General features: G+C 31.4%; 1 protein-coding gene and 1 long non-coding RNA gene across 2 annotated transcripts; one reads left to right on the forward strand and one right to left on the reverse strand.

Moving 5' to 3' along the window:
• Positions 1 to 6,538: 6,538 nt before the first annotated feature.
• On the forward strand, positions 6,539 to 9,560 carry LOC131005050 (chaperone protein dnaJ 8, chloroplastic). Its single transcript, XM_057931843.1, has 3 exons — positions 6,539 to 7,190; positions 7,665 to 7,733; positions 9,210 to 9,560. Exons 1-3 carry the CDS (start codon positions 6,969 to 6,971, stop codon positions 9,381 to 9,383), a joined length of 465 nt encoding a protein of 154 aa, XP_057787826.1. The 5' UTR covers positions 6,539 to 6,968; the 3' UTR covers positions 9,384 to 9,560.
• A 205-nt stretch (positions 9,561 to 9,765) lies between these two features.
• On the reverse strand, positions 9,766 to 13,261 carry LOC131005051 (uncharacterized). The gene is made up of 2 exons (XR_009095197.1): positions 11,928 to 13,261; positions 9,766 to 10,536 (listed from the first exon to the last, which is right to left on the reverse strand). It is a non-coding gene; the product is annotated as an uncharacterized LOC131005051 (long non-coding RNA).
• Positions 13,262 to 14,261: the final 1,000 nt, after the last annotated feature.

Here is a 14,261-nt window from a genome sequence, read left to right on the forward strand (position 1 = left end):
GCAATATTTTGAGAAGAGGCAGTAGTTTCTTGAAAGAGATTCCAGTCTATGGATGTTTGGACATAAGAGAGGCGACATTTGAGTAAGGAGACCGCAAGATGACATTGATTGAGCCGATATTGCTGGAATCAAAAGGTGGAGCTAGCCTCACCAGATTTTTGACATGGCAACGATGGTTGCCTGCATTTTGAAGGAGAGAGATAGAGATTAGAGAGAGAATGTTTTCTATAGCGTGAACGATAGAGAGAGACTAGAATTAGGTGTAATTTTTTTTTTTTTTTCCAATCCACATATGCTATGCTAGACATCTAACAATCCACGTTAATTTCTGAAAATTGAAAATTTATACGACACAAAAAATATTTTTTTATTAGGTTGAGTATTGTTTTGGTAATACCTTTAGATTGAGATAGTTTTTAGAATTCACAAAATCGACGGGACAGAAATGACCTTTATCCTAAAAAAATTAGAGGTGGTCTCCTGTGCACCCGGGTGCACCGTGCACCCGAGTGTAAAATGACACTAACACTTACACTAAATGACAGTAACACTAACACTATCTTGAAATGACACTAACACTATCTTGTTTTACAAATGACACTATCATATTATATAAATAATACTGTCGTGAAATGACACTAACACTATATTGAAATGAAACTAACATTAAATGACACTATCATGTTATCGAAATGACACTGTACACCAAGGTGCGCATGAGAATTTCTGAAAAAATTATACTCCATCTATTTACGAAAAGTGTGATCTTTTTATCATTTCGATCCGTTTATAATAAATATGGTGTCTTTATATTGGTACATATATTCTTATATACTCCCTCTCCCATTACAAACATCTCACTTTCCATAATAAGATATCTCATTACAAATGTCTTATTTTATTTTTGGCAATATATATATTCTCTCTATACCTGATATTCAAATAATTTCCACCAATCAACTTTGTCTACATTCTACATATTTCTTAATTTTTGTGTCAAAAAATAATGAGATATTTGTAATGGAACGGAGAGGGTATTAAATGTCATTGACACACGATATTTACCAAAATCAAACATTTAAAATGAGACTTTAATACAATTTTTTTGTAGAATCCTTTATCCATTTAAAATATAATTTCTAATATTTTATTAAAATTTAGCTCACTATATTTTTATGGATGAAGTATAAAAATCTCTAGACACATCAATAGACCCACATGTGATGTAATTATCAGAAAAGAAAATAAATTGATATTAATTTTATGGATAAATATGAATAGAAGGAAAGATGAGACCAAAGTAAAATGGGCCACGCAAAATACATTCAGCATGGTGGTGGGCTGAGATTCTTACCTGAAGATGACAAAGATGTAGTGTTCCATCCAACGTATAATAAATTTGGTTTGTATAATAATTCAATCTTGCTTTTACAAAAACGAGTATTTTCTACTTATAATTTCATAAAATGAATATTTTTAATTTTCACGCTAAAAACAAATTATAATATTAAAATAGGGACTAATTCATACTATTAATTTTTGTACAATATATCATTTTAATAAAAATTATATAATTGCAATACATAGAAAAATATTACTTATAGAAAAAATTATTTTATATTGAAAGCAACAATAAAGGACAACAACAACATACATAATTATTTTTTTAAAGTACAACATACACAATTTTTATCTAATAGATTCTGAAAATACCAACATACACAATTATTTAATTAGCTAGAGTCTAAAAATTGAAAAGTTGTTCGCAACTAAAATAGGAAAGCGAACAAAATAGAAAGTAATCAAGATCTAAATCAATACGATGCAAGTGCAACGAAGTTGCTAGCGAGCTACCATTATTATACTCACGAACCGACAGTAACATAAATTAATAAAATTCAGCTGGGTATAATTATTTGACTACGCGTTAATTATCGATGAATTGTTCAATACATAAAATCAAAATTTACAAAAATTTACAAAATCAGTTAAGCTCAACGACACAGCTGATTTGTTACCATTCCCCAACTTTCTTGTTGTAATTTATATGAACATGATCTTTTGAATGTTTTAGAAAAGTAAAATTTATTTACGCATAAAATAATATAGTCAAAATTCACATTATGAATCAATATCTGAATTAAAATATTATTTTTTAAAATAAATTTCAAATATTATTCAGTATTAAGAAAATTATAAATATACAATTAAGTACAAATTTGACCTATATAAAATAATTTTACATAAATTTTTGACCGCCATCTACAAGCAATTGGTTGTGATTTTTTTTTTTTTTTCATTTTATAATAATGGAAATTCATGATTCTTATCCAAAAATACGCTCCAATTTAGACCACACTATGCAAACTCGGTCTAATTTTGATCCATACAATATCGATGAGAATGAGATTCAAACTCTTAAAATCTGTACGTCATTTCAAAAAATCATTTACTACATCAGCTAAGTGACACAATTGAGCAACCTTATCTCTTTCTAGAGGGGATCTAAATCAACAATTCAACATCCGAAACAAATATATTAATATTCCTGACAGGATAAACCATTAGTATAAGACTACGTACTCAACCTACAATAAAAAAGATCACGTACTTAACCAATAGGCCATTATATATAGTTATTAATCACTAATCAATTTAAATACGTTAGACATTTGTACATTTAATATTCTTTTAAACCATTTTAGGCGCGGATCAAAGATTAAAAGAAAACATCATAAAGAAATATCTTATTTTGGTTTAAATGTCCCAAATAATAACATAAGTGAGTTTTTGTATAATTATTTACAAAAAGGGTTGTTTTTTGAACTTTTAAGAATTAAGTTGTGTCAAATGTTGAGTTTTTGATACTCAAGTTTGGTTATTGTCATTATGTAGACAAATTTGCTAGTGTTGCTCTCTCAAAGTATCTGACAGAGTTGATACTTTGGCTGGTACTGTTCATTACGGGAGTACTGTTCATTACGGGTTTTCAGCTTTGCGATTTTCCAGCTCATTAGTGTCTCTTATGGTTATATCTCATATTATATCAGCTATATGCTCGAAATATTGAGGATTTATGATTATAGATTGAGTATATCATCTTTATTAGAGTTCTACTCAAGATATAACTCTTTCTAGGGTTTGCCTATTTAAGGAAGAGAATGAGGACGTTTTTGGTGGCTGATTTCTTTGATATTCTTCTACATATTGGAGAGTAATTTCGTGGGTTTCAGATCATACAATTTCGTGAGTGTGTGTGATCTTGTTCGATTGCTTTTTCGTGGGTTTATTGAGCAATCTGTTGGGGTAGTGTTTTCTTATTCGTTTGTTGCTTTCTCCAGCCTGTTGGTGGATGTTATTTTCGTGGGTGTTGGTGGTGAGTGAGGTTCATTCACGCTTAGAGATTAGATCGTTGTTCTTTTCTCAATTATTCATCGTTGTGAGGGTTTGGGAAGATATTGAGGCTAGAAGGCTAGAGAGTCTGTCGCATAAGTCCTGTAAATATCTTATCTTCACTAGTGGATAATTTACCCTGGGCATGGCCCCCCAGACGTAGGTGTTTTATCACCGAACTGGGTGAACAACTCTTGTGTTCAGTGTTGTTACTTTCGTTGATACTTTGTGCTGCACGTTTGCTTTTTGTGTGTGCGACATATGCAATTGGATATGTAACTTTTCATCAAATTTGGACAACAACGAAAGTTGGTGTATTAAAATGTAAAATCCTAACTTCGCGTCAAATATGAATTTTTGGCAAAGTTTGTGTATTTTCACGCAATTATCCCTTTTTTTATAAATACTCTCTCTATTCCATATAAACGTGGGACAAAAACAAAGTTCTAGTCTAAAAAGAAAAATTAATTAAAATTGCGATTTTATAGAAAGAGAAACGGAAAAAAATCTAGAACCCTTGAAAGCACAGAGGAGCAAACTAAGGGCCGAGCCTCATTAAAATCTCTTTAAGGAAAACCCAAAGGAAAAATCTTAAAGGAGAAAAAGAGTACTCGTCTAATGAACGCAGATGAAGAAAACCCAAGAACTAAGAGAAACTAGGAAGGAGAGGGGATACTTCGAGAGCTCCGGCCTAACCATCGCCCCCAAGCACCCCCGGACTCCAACCTAGTCGAGACACCAACAAAGACAAAAGAAAGAGCGAAACTCCAAACAAAGAAAAAGAAAAACTCGGCCCTCATGAAAGGCCATGCACAGGGAAACATCAACGACCAGTGCAATCCCCGGCAGAAGCGAGAAGCATCGCCATCCCAACCTATCCATCGAGTTGAAATGCGATGCAACCAAAGGAGCCCGTCCTCCCCGACCCCAGCTGCTAGCGCACTTGACGGCTGAAAAAAGGCCGAAGAGTCACTCCAAAACCACGGAACCTCCAAAACACTTAAAGTTGTTTTAATAAAAAAATATAATGTTGTTTTAATAAAAATATAGTATTAAATAAAAAAAATATAGTCTAAAAAGAAAAATATAACACTTAAAGTAGGACAAAATGAGTATTAAATAAAGTTGTTTTAATAAAAAAAATTAAGACAATTCAAATTAAAAAAAGTAAACTATATTTTAAATAATCTAAAACATTAATTTAACATATTATTTGTACCGCATTCGTGCACTTTAGTGGGCATATAATGTTGAGCTTTTGAAAAGATGATTCATATAATATATGTTATTACTATTAAAATAAATATCATTTTCAAACAAAATACTACTACTAAATACTTCTTCCGTCCCCCAAAATTATGCATTTTTTTTGTACGTCCCCCAAAGTTATGCATACCCTATTTTTGAATACTACTCCATATATAATTCTTATAATTTTACCTTTTGAATTTACATTATTTATTCATAATTTATTTAACAATACCCTTAATGTGGGACCATTTCTCCACGATCAATACTACAAATAACTTTTTATTAAAATTCGTACCATAGTCAACAATGCATAATTTTGGGGGACGGAGAGAGCATAGTCAATGCTATTTACCATAGCGTTTAAAAGACTAAAAATAACCCCTTGACTTATCGGACCACATTCACTGTTTTTTCTTCGTTTGTTTCTAAATCTAAATATAAATATATAATTTCCCCTTAACTAATTATTCTAATTATTATTATGAAATTCAGATGCGGTACGCAAATGAGGACAATGAATGATTTATTTGACGAGTGTTTTCTCTCCTTTTGCATTTCTTATTCAAAAAAACTCACTATAACATCAATTACATACTAATTTTATAATAACAAGAGTTTTAATAAATTGATCAAATATGTTATGGATGATAAAAATCTCATTTTTATTATAAGTAAAATTTATGAAGTATATTTATTAAAAATGAAAATGAGAATTTTTTTAATAGATGAATTGAAATAAAAGTATCGAAATAGTATTGTATTTGGTGGATGCAGAGAATATAAGATTTATTTTATCAAATAAATAAAATCATTTTACCAACTCCCAATCAAACATAGATTTCCCTCTATGCATGCATGACAAATTTACATATTATAAAAGTCTAAATCTACTCCATCCAAACTAAATATTTTGACTTATGAATATTCTTTGAATATTTTTGCAGGTTATAGATGACAACTTATAGAAAAATAAAATATTTATTTTTACAAGAACGATTAATATTACCGGATATAGCATAACGTGTGTTCGAACATGCATTTTGTTTTGATTCTTAAAATGTTACGATTAAAATACTACTACTATTTTATTCTTTTTCTAATGAAAACATTTTTCAAGCAATAAAGTTATGACATTTTGAAAGTACAATAATATCGTTTTAGTGACACATATCGAAAAAAAAAATTGACTAATAAATTGAGATTGTTACACGTACAAAATTGAAAAGTTGTATTGTGCTGTCATAATTTTAATAATTGTATGAAAATTGTAAATTGGTAAATATTTTCTCTTCTCTATTTACGATAAATGTGATCTTTTTGTCATTTTTATCCATTTATAATAAGTGTGGGGTTTTTTATTCTAAGACCTATATATATCCTTATATTAATTTTTTATCTTAATTCACACATAATATTTACAAAAAAATCATTTCAGCAATCAGTTATTAATTACCTAATTTAAATTTGTTGAGTCAATTTTTTTGCTTTATACACATCTCTCAATACTTGGTTCGAATTTGTATCCTCCTATTTATTTCTTTGGATAAATTAACAATATTAAATAAAGAAATTTAAAGGCCGCGTCACAGAGAACTCGAGCTCAAGACCTTTGGGCATTAACCTTTTATCGCTTGATCAACACACGCACACTGTATCCTCCTATCTACACTATATTTATTGTGGACGGAGATAACATTATTTGTGATGAGTAGCTAAATTAAAGATCAATTATTTTACACACTTAATTAATTCATTTAATTTTTGGTGAGCATTACTTTCCATTATATGCAAAGAAACATCTTAAATTTCAATTTCACGTTTACTTATAGTACAATTTAATTATTTACCACATATTAATATAGTTTCATCGAACGTGCAACGTACGTCAGAACATGATTAGTTTTATGTAAGATGCCATTCCACCACACACACACACACGTACGCGTATGTGTATGTGTATAGATATAAATAAATAAATCTGTTGATCATTTGTTTGCCTTCTTTCTCTGATTCCATAATTGCATTCACAAAGTGTCAGCTCATAACAAATACCATCGCATTTCTAAATTGTTTATACTATTCAATTATTAGAGGCTTATTATAAAAGGCCTACACCAACAATCCTCGATTCATACAATTCAGACAGCTGCCTCCTTTTGAAAACTGCTCTGTTTAGTTTTTCCTGGGTTTTCACATTGCTGCCAAAAATCTATATAAAGATTCACAATTCTCGAGTTTTTGCATTCGAAAACCTGAAAATATTGAATTTCTTTTTTGGTTGGATTGAGATTAAAATTTATCCTTTTCTTTTCCTCCTCTGAAAAATGGCTGCTGCTTTGGGATGCGCCTCTGCGTCTGGTTATTGGGCTCAATTTAGGGATAATGATATGTCAAGAAAAAATTTGGGGAATCATAATAATAGAAAGGAATTTAGGGTTTCGTGCATCTCTTCTGCTGCTGTGTTTGATTCTTACAAGACTTTGAGGATTCAACCAGGTGCATCTGAATCCGAGGTTAAGAAAGCCTTCAGACAGCTTGCTCTTCAGGTTTTTTTTTTTGGATAATTTCTAGTATTAATTGATTGGTTATTTATTTATTATTGGTGATATTGTTGTTATTAAGAATTTATGGAGTATCGTGTCTTGTTTCCGCAACCTTTTTTCGTTTAAAAAAAGATGTTTTTTTCTTTTGTCAGAAATGTTTAGTTTCTACTTTCTAGTATCTGTTTTTGATTTTTATTGAAAAAAAGTAAAAAAATGTTCTTTTAGTAAGTATGTTGGTAAATATCAATTGATTCTTTGATTTCTTCATTTTACTGTTTCAATTGCCAGTATCTACAGTTAATTTTCACACATAAAAATATGCAAAAATATTTTACCTGATAACCGTTATAATCCGAATATTAAGGTGGAATTACGATTACCCCATCTGTTCACAAATCTATGAATTCGCATAACTTGATGTAAAGAAAATATTATGTTATTGTATTAATCTTTATACTTATTTTAATTTTATTGCAGTATCATCCTGATGTCTGCAGAGGAAGCAACTGTGGAACCCAATTTCACCAAATTAACGAAGCATATGATGTAAGTCAACTTCATATTTTATCGCTCTGAATTTACATTTTTTTGCAAATATTACATTTTGGTAATGAGTTATGAAGATGCTATTAAATTACTCCATTTGGGTGTACTTTTGGCTATACACTTGTCTATGTAAGCTTCTATTGACGTGAGATTGTGCATATTTTTTTTTAAATAAGATTCTAAGAAGGGTTGTTTTGGTTTCTTTATTTTTAATATTAGTTTATAATCCGCCAAATATGAAATTTGATACTATCATTTTACATTATAATTTAAGTAAACATTATAAAAGTAAGTTCATATTTTGATAAGTTTCAACTATTTGAAATCGTGGGTCCTATAGTGGAAGATGAAAATGAACCAAACACATTATTTATAAATATAATTTGCTATAATAATGCATTATCCGTCTTAGCAAAAAATTGAATATTATAAAATAAAAATTATCTATAAATAGTAAAATTATTAAGAGATTTAAAAAATGAGAAAATTCCATGTAGGCATGTCGATTAGTATTTTGATCCATTTAAAATTTATATAGCCGAGCTTGTCCCAAACCCATCTAAATAGAATATCTAATAAACAAATATAAATTGTAATAATAGTTAGTTATTTTTCGCTCGAAATAAAAACTAAATATTGTAGAGTAAACATCAATAATAAATACTATAATAATTATGGTTAGACAATTGCCTTAATTATTTTTTCGATCAATTAATGTGGGCCATTTTATGTTCAACTATGGAAAATAATTATTGAATTCAATTTAGAAAATTGTTAAGGGAATTAATCTTTTATTAAATAAATAAAAAATAAAGTAGAATCTATACACTAAGATTGTATATAATGAGAATTTAAAATAAATAGAAATAGAGAATGCGGGTGATACACGTAAGTACATGAATTATTGTGGTGCTTTGAATGAATTATTGAATTCAATATAAATAAAATATTAATATATATGAATTAAGAATATATATATATATATATATGTATGTATATAATAAGAATTTAAGATAAATAAAAATTAAGGAATAAATGTGATGCCACGTAAGCACATGGATGAAGGTGATGTATTTAATATGTTTTGCTTGTTTAGATAGGTAACATATTGGCTTGATACATATATACTTAAATAAAAAGGTATGATGTCGCAATTAATCAATTTCGAGATTTATCTTGATCTCTAATAGTTCATGAGTCGCTTTCAATGATGTACCACAAGGGTGAATTGGTGAGGACTTAGGTTTTTCTTCTCTAATAGCCATAGGCATCTATCTAATTTGGAGTTAGTTTGGAACTAATTGCGACGCTACTCGAACTTGCAAGTTTCACACTAACCTACGTACAATATTACCTAAAGTTTCGTTGGCAATATTATCTGAGTTGAAGCATAAAATTAATAAGTCCTCATCGTTTGATGATATAGTTACTAGCAGTGGGACGAAGTTGTCTGAAGCATGCATGTTGTTGGTGCAGATTGTGATGAGCAATTTGCGAGGAGAGACGGGGGCGGAAATGTACCAAGATTATGACGAAGACGACGCGATGAGGGGAATAAACGATCAAGATTGGGAGCTCTGGGAGGAATGGATGGGATGGGAAGGAGCTGGAATCCGAGATTACTCTTCTCACATCAATCCTTACATCTGATCTCTGCAAACTGCTAAATACCATCTTCTCTCAAAAAAGAATAACCCAACATCTTTCGCAATATTAACTTGTAAAGATGTTTTGAGGTTACTGTATTCTGTATATACCTACCATTCTATCAAATAATTGTAATTAAAACCCATCTCAATCAAATTTATTAATATGTGTTTTCTCCAATCTTTTTATTTCTCTGTATATGTATGGCCTGCTATAGTAGTAGTAAATAGTGTAGTGCACTTGACTATATAATAAAACCCACCACCAGTTTACGAAAGATCGAGCTTTGAAAGCCAAATCCGCCAACAGTTTTTGAATGAACCAACTTCACCACTTTTTTAATTAATATGTTAAATCTATTTTTTTCAATAAGATACGAAGGTAATAATTCGAATTCTAATTCAATCAATAATTTTTTGGATTACATCATCAGTAGGAGAAGTGTCTAAGCTAAAAAACACTACTTCCCTCAGAAATGGAAGCTAGAAAATACAAATAAGTAGACCTGGTAAGAAAATAATTATTTCTCGCAACTGCATTTAGAACTAGTACAATGATGGGCTAAAACTCAGACTAACAGTAATAGCTGAATACTATGTTAAAACTTTGTTTCAATTCAGTAACATTGCAAATTTGCAACCAATTGTTGCTACATATGTAGGACTTGGTGATTAAATTGAAAAAATAAAATATAACACGATGTTAAAAGACATTAGAAAAAAGAGAATCTCATCTCATGTATTGTACAACAGACAATTTTCTCTATCCTGGTCCTGAGTAGAGGCTTTAGCAAGATGATTAGTAGATATTAGTCAAATAAGTAAAAGTGAGGGGGTGATTTAATAACTAAATTATATGCGTATATTAAAGTGAAAACCAATTTGCAATTTCCATTGGAAGCTAATCATCCAATAGAGTAGAACAGGACACATCACTTCCACCCACCCAATAATGAGGACTTCAAGACCTTACTCAAGAACATTGCTTCATAAAAATAGGAGAAAGCAGGGTACCCAAAATTGATTGGAGAAGAAGATAAGCCGGTGAAGAGAACCTCCTTCTCTTCATCTAATTGTTGACGTACCAGCATAAAGTTTTTCACTTCTAGCTTTATCGGCTCTTTCTAAATAATCTTGATGAGATCGATGGTTTATCCCTTCAAAAAACAAAGATTCATAGAGAAAACAAACATTTGAGGGGAAGTTTAAAAACTCATGGGAATATGGCATTGGAAATATCTCACTACTATTTCCCTTGTATTTCATTTTGTTCATTATTAACGACGCTTTATATCAACTTCAGCTGATGCATAAAGAACACAGGGTTAACGCACCTAAAAGCAAGAATGTCCTGAAGATTTAAGTGCACAGTTTAAGGAGGTCCACTCGGCTTCATATATTTGATCAACAAGATTTTGCAATATTACTATCCTAAAATTTAGTAAACGTTAGATATTACCAGAGACACCATACTGCCTTATAGAAGCAAAAAGGAATATAGTGTAGATAATATTCGCTTCCTCTGTCCCTTTTATGTAGCTTGCTTAACCAGCTGATTACTAAATCAGAAGGCTTCTAAGAAAATAGCAACTAGTCTAAGGCAATTACTGATAGCACAGCCAACAAGGAAATCTAAGTAATACATCTATGAACAGCAAGAACAATATCACTTTGATCCAGGTGTTGTATGATAATAAAGTTCCCCAGGATATCAGATCACAAAAACTAGTGCCAGAATTGGCAGTAGAATGTTCGATTAAAAGTTTCCCTTCTCAAAGTAACAATGATCCTGTCGCAAGACTTCAGATATTCACTATTGAAAGTGCATCAAATGTGCAACCATGAATTCATAAGATGGCAGAACCAGAGATGAAAGAAAGCCCTATTGTATATCATATACATTGCATACAAATAACAATCAGATTATATGTTCCTCAAATCCAAATCCTTATGACCATAATTTCACTCACTGCCAGCCCCATAGACTACTACTAAACCACCCTACGACTATGCAGCTTCTACAATCAAATTCTCATAGTCCAAAATGCTCAATATTAAAACGATAAATTCCATCCAAAAAGTGACTACCAACATCATGAAATTTCACCTTTTGAGTTTTGACAACAGAAAGGCTGGTAGCAGACAGCACAAACTCTCACATTCCCAAATGAATTAAATAAAACCCAAATTACATAAAAAAAAGGGCAATTAAATTGTACATTTAATCAATTTAAGAAACTAAAGACTGAAAGCAAAACTTCTAAAGAAGCACCTTCCAAATTGATTGGACTTTCCAGAATTCATTTATGAGGGTTAAGAAAAAGAAAGACGCCAAAATCCAAACTTTAAACAGCATTTGTTGTACAATCACGCAGATGCTATTTCTTCTAAACAATAATCACTGAAGCCATCACAAATTTGTAAATTAAAAATTGTTTACAGCCGACGATCTCCAATCACTTACCATCGCATAATCAACCCAATAAAACTTCAGAATGAAAAAGCAACAACAACAGAAGTTATAGATTATTTAAAAAACAAGACGAACCTCGGGCCGTGAGGTACCAGGGTAAACCCAAGATAACTCCAATTATAGCGATACCAGCGGCAACATGCTTCTTCTCACCACTATGAAGATAATAATTTAACTTAGCCCTAAAACCACCCGACCCGGATCCATTGATTGGCTGCTTCTTCGTCTCAGAGCTCATTTTATGCTGCGCTGTTCGAACTTCTAAAGCCAAATTAATTATGTAGATTTACAGTTTGGGTTAATTGCACCAAATATCACAAACTTTGCCCGAATTTCATTTTCCCCATAATTTAAAAAAAAAAAATCATTTTTTATCAAAGATTGAATTAGTCGTTCATTTTTTCCATGATATTTTTCCCCCCAAATCGGAGTAGACGTGGCGTTGATGTGGCTCGCCGGCACACGCCACACACGTTTCACTCCGGTGATTGAAAAAGTTGCATTTTTTTATTACACCAAATATCACGAACTTTGCCCGAATTTCATCTTTCCCATAATTTTTCTTTTTTTTTTCATTCTTCAGCCACGCACCCAGTAAAATCATCACACCTCAAACAGTCATCCTTTAATTTCAATTTTAAAAATCGTGGTAAAAAATGATTTTGATGAAAATCGTGAATTTTATTTTGATTAGCTTGGCTTATAAGCGCATATATAGAGAGAGAAGCAAAAGATAATAATGTACAATTATCTTTGTAAAGAGAGAAGCAAAACCTTGACAAGAATCGCGATGATCTTCAGGTGAAGAGGTGTAACAAAATCAAGGGATGTCAGAAGCGTACGAGAGGGTGAGGGGCGGAAGGCTCGCGTTCAAGGAGGCGAGCTATGATTTGCAGGGACAATTCAGTTCTGTATTTTCGAGCTTGGGGCGAGGGTGAGGGGCGGAAGGCTCGCCTTCAAGGAGGCGAGCTATGATTTGCAGGGACAATTCAGTTCTGTATTTTCGAGCTTGGGGGCAAAGGACGGCAGAGCTTCGACGATTTCAGCCGTCGGCGGTGGAGTTGGCCGGCCCATAGCGGGTGCGTGGCGAGAATGAAGACCAACGGTTGGCGGCGCGATGGAAGACACAGGATTGGAGGCGTGATAGAAGACAGGCGGCGGTGGGTGCCGACGACCCACATCGACCCGACGACGAGATGGGTGGCGGCCGATATGATGGATGGCAGCGAGACTAGGATGGGGGTGAAGAAGACAACCGATTTCTGTTGAAGAAGAAGACAACATATTCTTAGGGATTTTTTTTCTAATTCTAAGTGATATTAGGATTTTTTTTTGTGTGATTTTGTTATTTGAGTAATTTTAAATTAATATATATTCCACATTAATGTTATGTGTAAATTCAAATTCACATCAGCGCCACATCAACTTTCTGATGATCGGAGCTACAAATCGTAAAAAAAAATGAACAATTAATTCAATTTGTGATAAAAAAAAAAGAATTTTTTTTTAAAATTATGAAAAAAATAAAATTTGGGTAAAGTTAGTGATATTCGATGTAATTAACCCTTACAATTAACCAATAACCAGGCATTCATTTCTACCAAACTTGCGTATTTTCTATTAAGTAAATTATACTAGTAGAAATCGCATATCTCGTACGAAATAAAGAAATTTTTTATAGTAAGTAATAAAAGTTCTACAAAAAAAATGCTATCAAAATTCTGTTAGCTCAGTTCGTAAAGTGCTAGATATCAATTCTAGTGATTGCAGATTCCAATTCTATAATTTTTTTTAATAAAATTAAATACCTGAAAATCAAATGAAAACTATTTTTTTGTGATTAAAAATCCTTAAACGAGCCTTAATATGTAGTCAATAATCGGGAAATTAGATATTCTAATTTTATTTTACTTTTTGAGTAAAAAAAAATTGAGAGAGATAGTGAGGATACAACAAAATTTCAAGATTGAATATTTCCTAAGGAACGTATATTATAACTAATTTGCATGTCTTAGCTCATAATGATTTTCTTTGAGGAGTTGTGAGCTACTCCATCCGTCCCACGAATCTTGAGTCATTTTACTTTTTCAGCCGTTCCACGAATCTTGAGTCATTTCCAAATATAGTAAAAATTAGATACTAAAAGATAAGGGTTCTTAATTACTTTCTCTCTTCTACTTTATCACTTGATTATCTTCTTTCTCCTACTTTATCACTTTTATACTACACATTTAAAAGGCTAATCTACAATTTCTTAATTCTCGTGCCAAAAAAAAGTGACTAAAGATTCATGGGATGGAGGGAGTACATGGTGTTGAAGAACTTGTGCAAATGTTGTGGTCATTATAAATTTTATTAGGAAAGTTATTGAATTAAATCTTAAATTATTTTTCTCGTCACATTTATATA

The sequence above is a fragment of the Salvia miltiorrhiza genome, chromosome 1, assembly GCF_028751815.1.
Source record: "Salvia miltiorrhiza cultivar Shanhuang (shh) chromosome 1, IMPLAD_Smil_shh, whole genome shotgun sequence".
Lineage (NCBI taxonomy): Eukaryota > Viridiplantae > Streptophyta > Magnoliopsida > Lamiales > Lamiaceae > Salvia > Salvia miltiorrhiza.

What these genes read in the sequence shown, in the direction of transcription:
- LOC131005050 (XM_057931843.1), top strand. Translation starts at nt 6,969, where the DNA reads ATGGCTGCTGCTTTGGGATGCGCCTCTGCGTCTGGTTATTGGGCTCAA. An exon ending in TCAGACAGCTTGCTCTTCAG is followed by an intron (nt 7,191 to 7,664) that starts GTTTTTTTTTTT and finishes ATTTTATTGCAG; the next exon opens with TATCATCCTGATGTCTGCAG. An exon ending in AAATTAACGAAGCATATGAT is followed by an intron (nt 7,734 to 9,209) that starts GTAAGTCAACTT and finishes TTGTTGGTGCAG; the next exon opens with ATTGTGATGAGCAATTTGCG.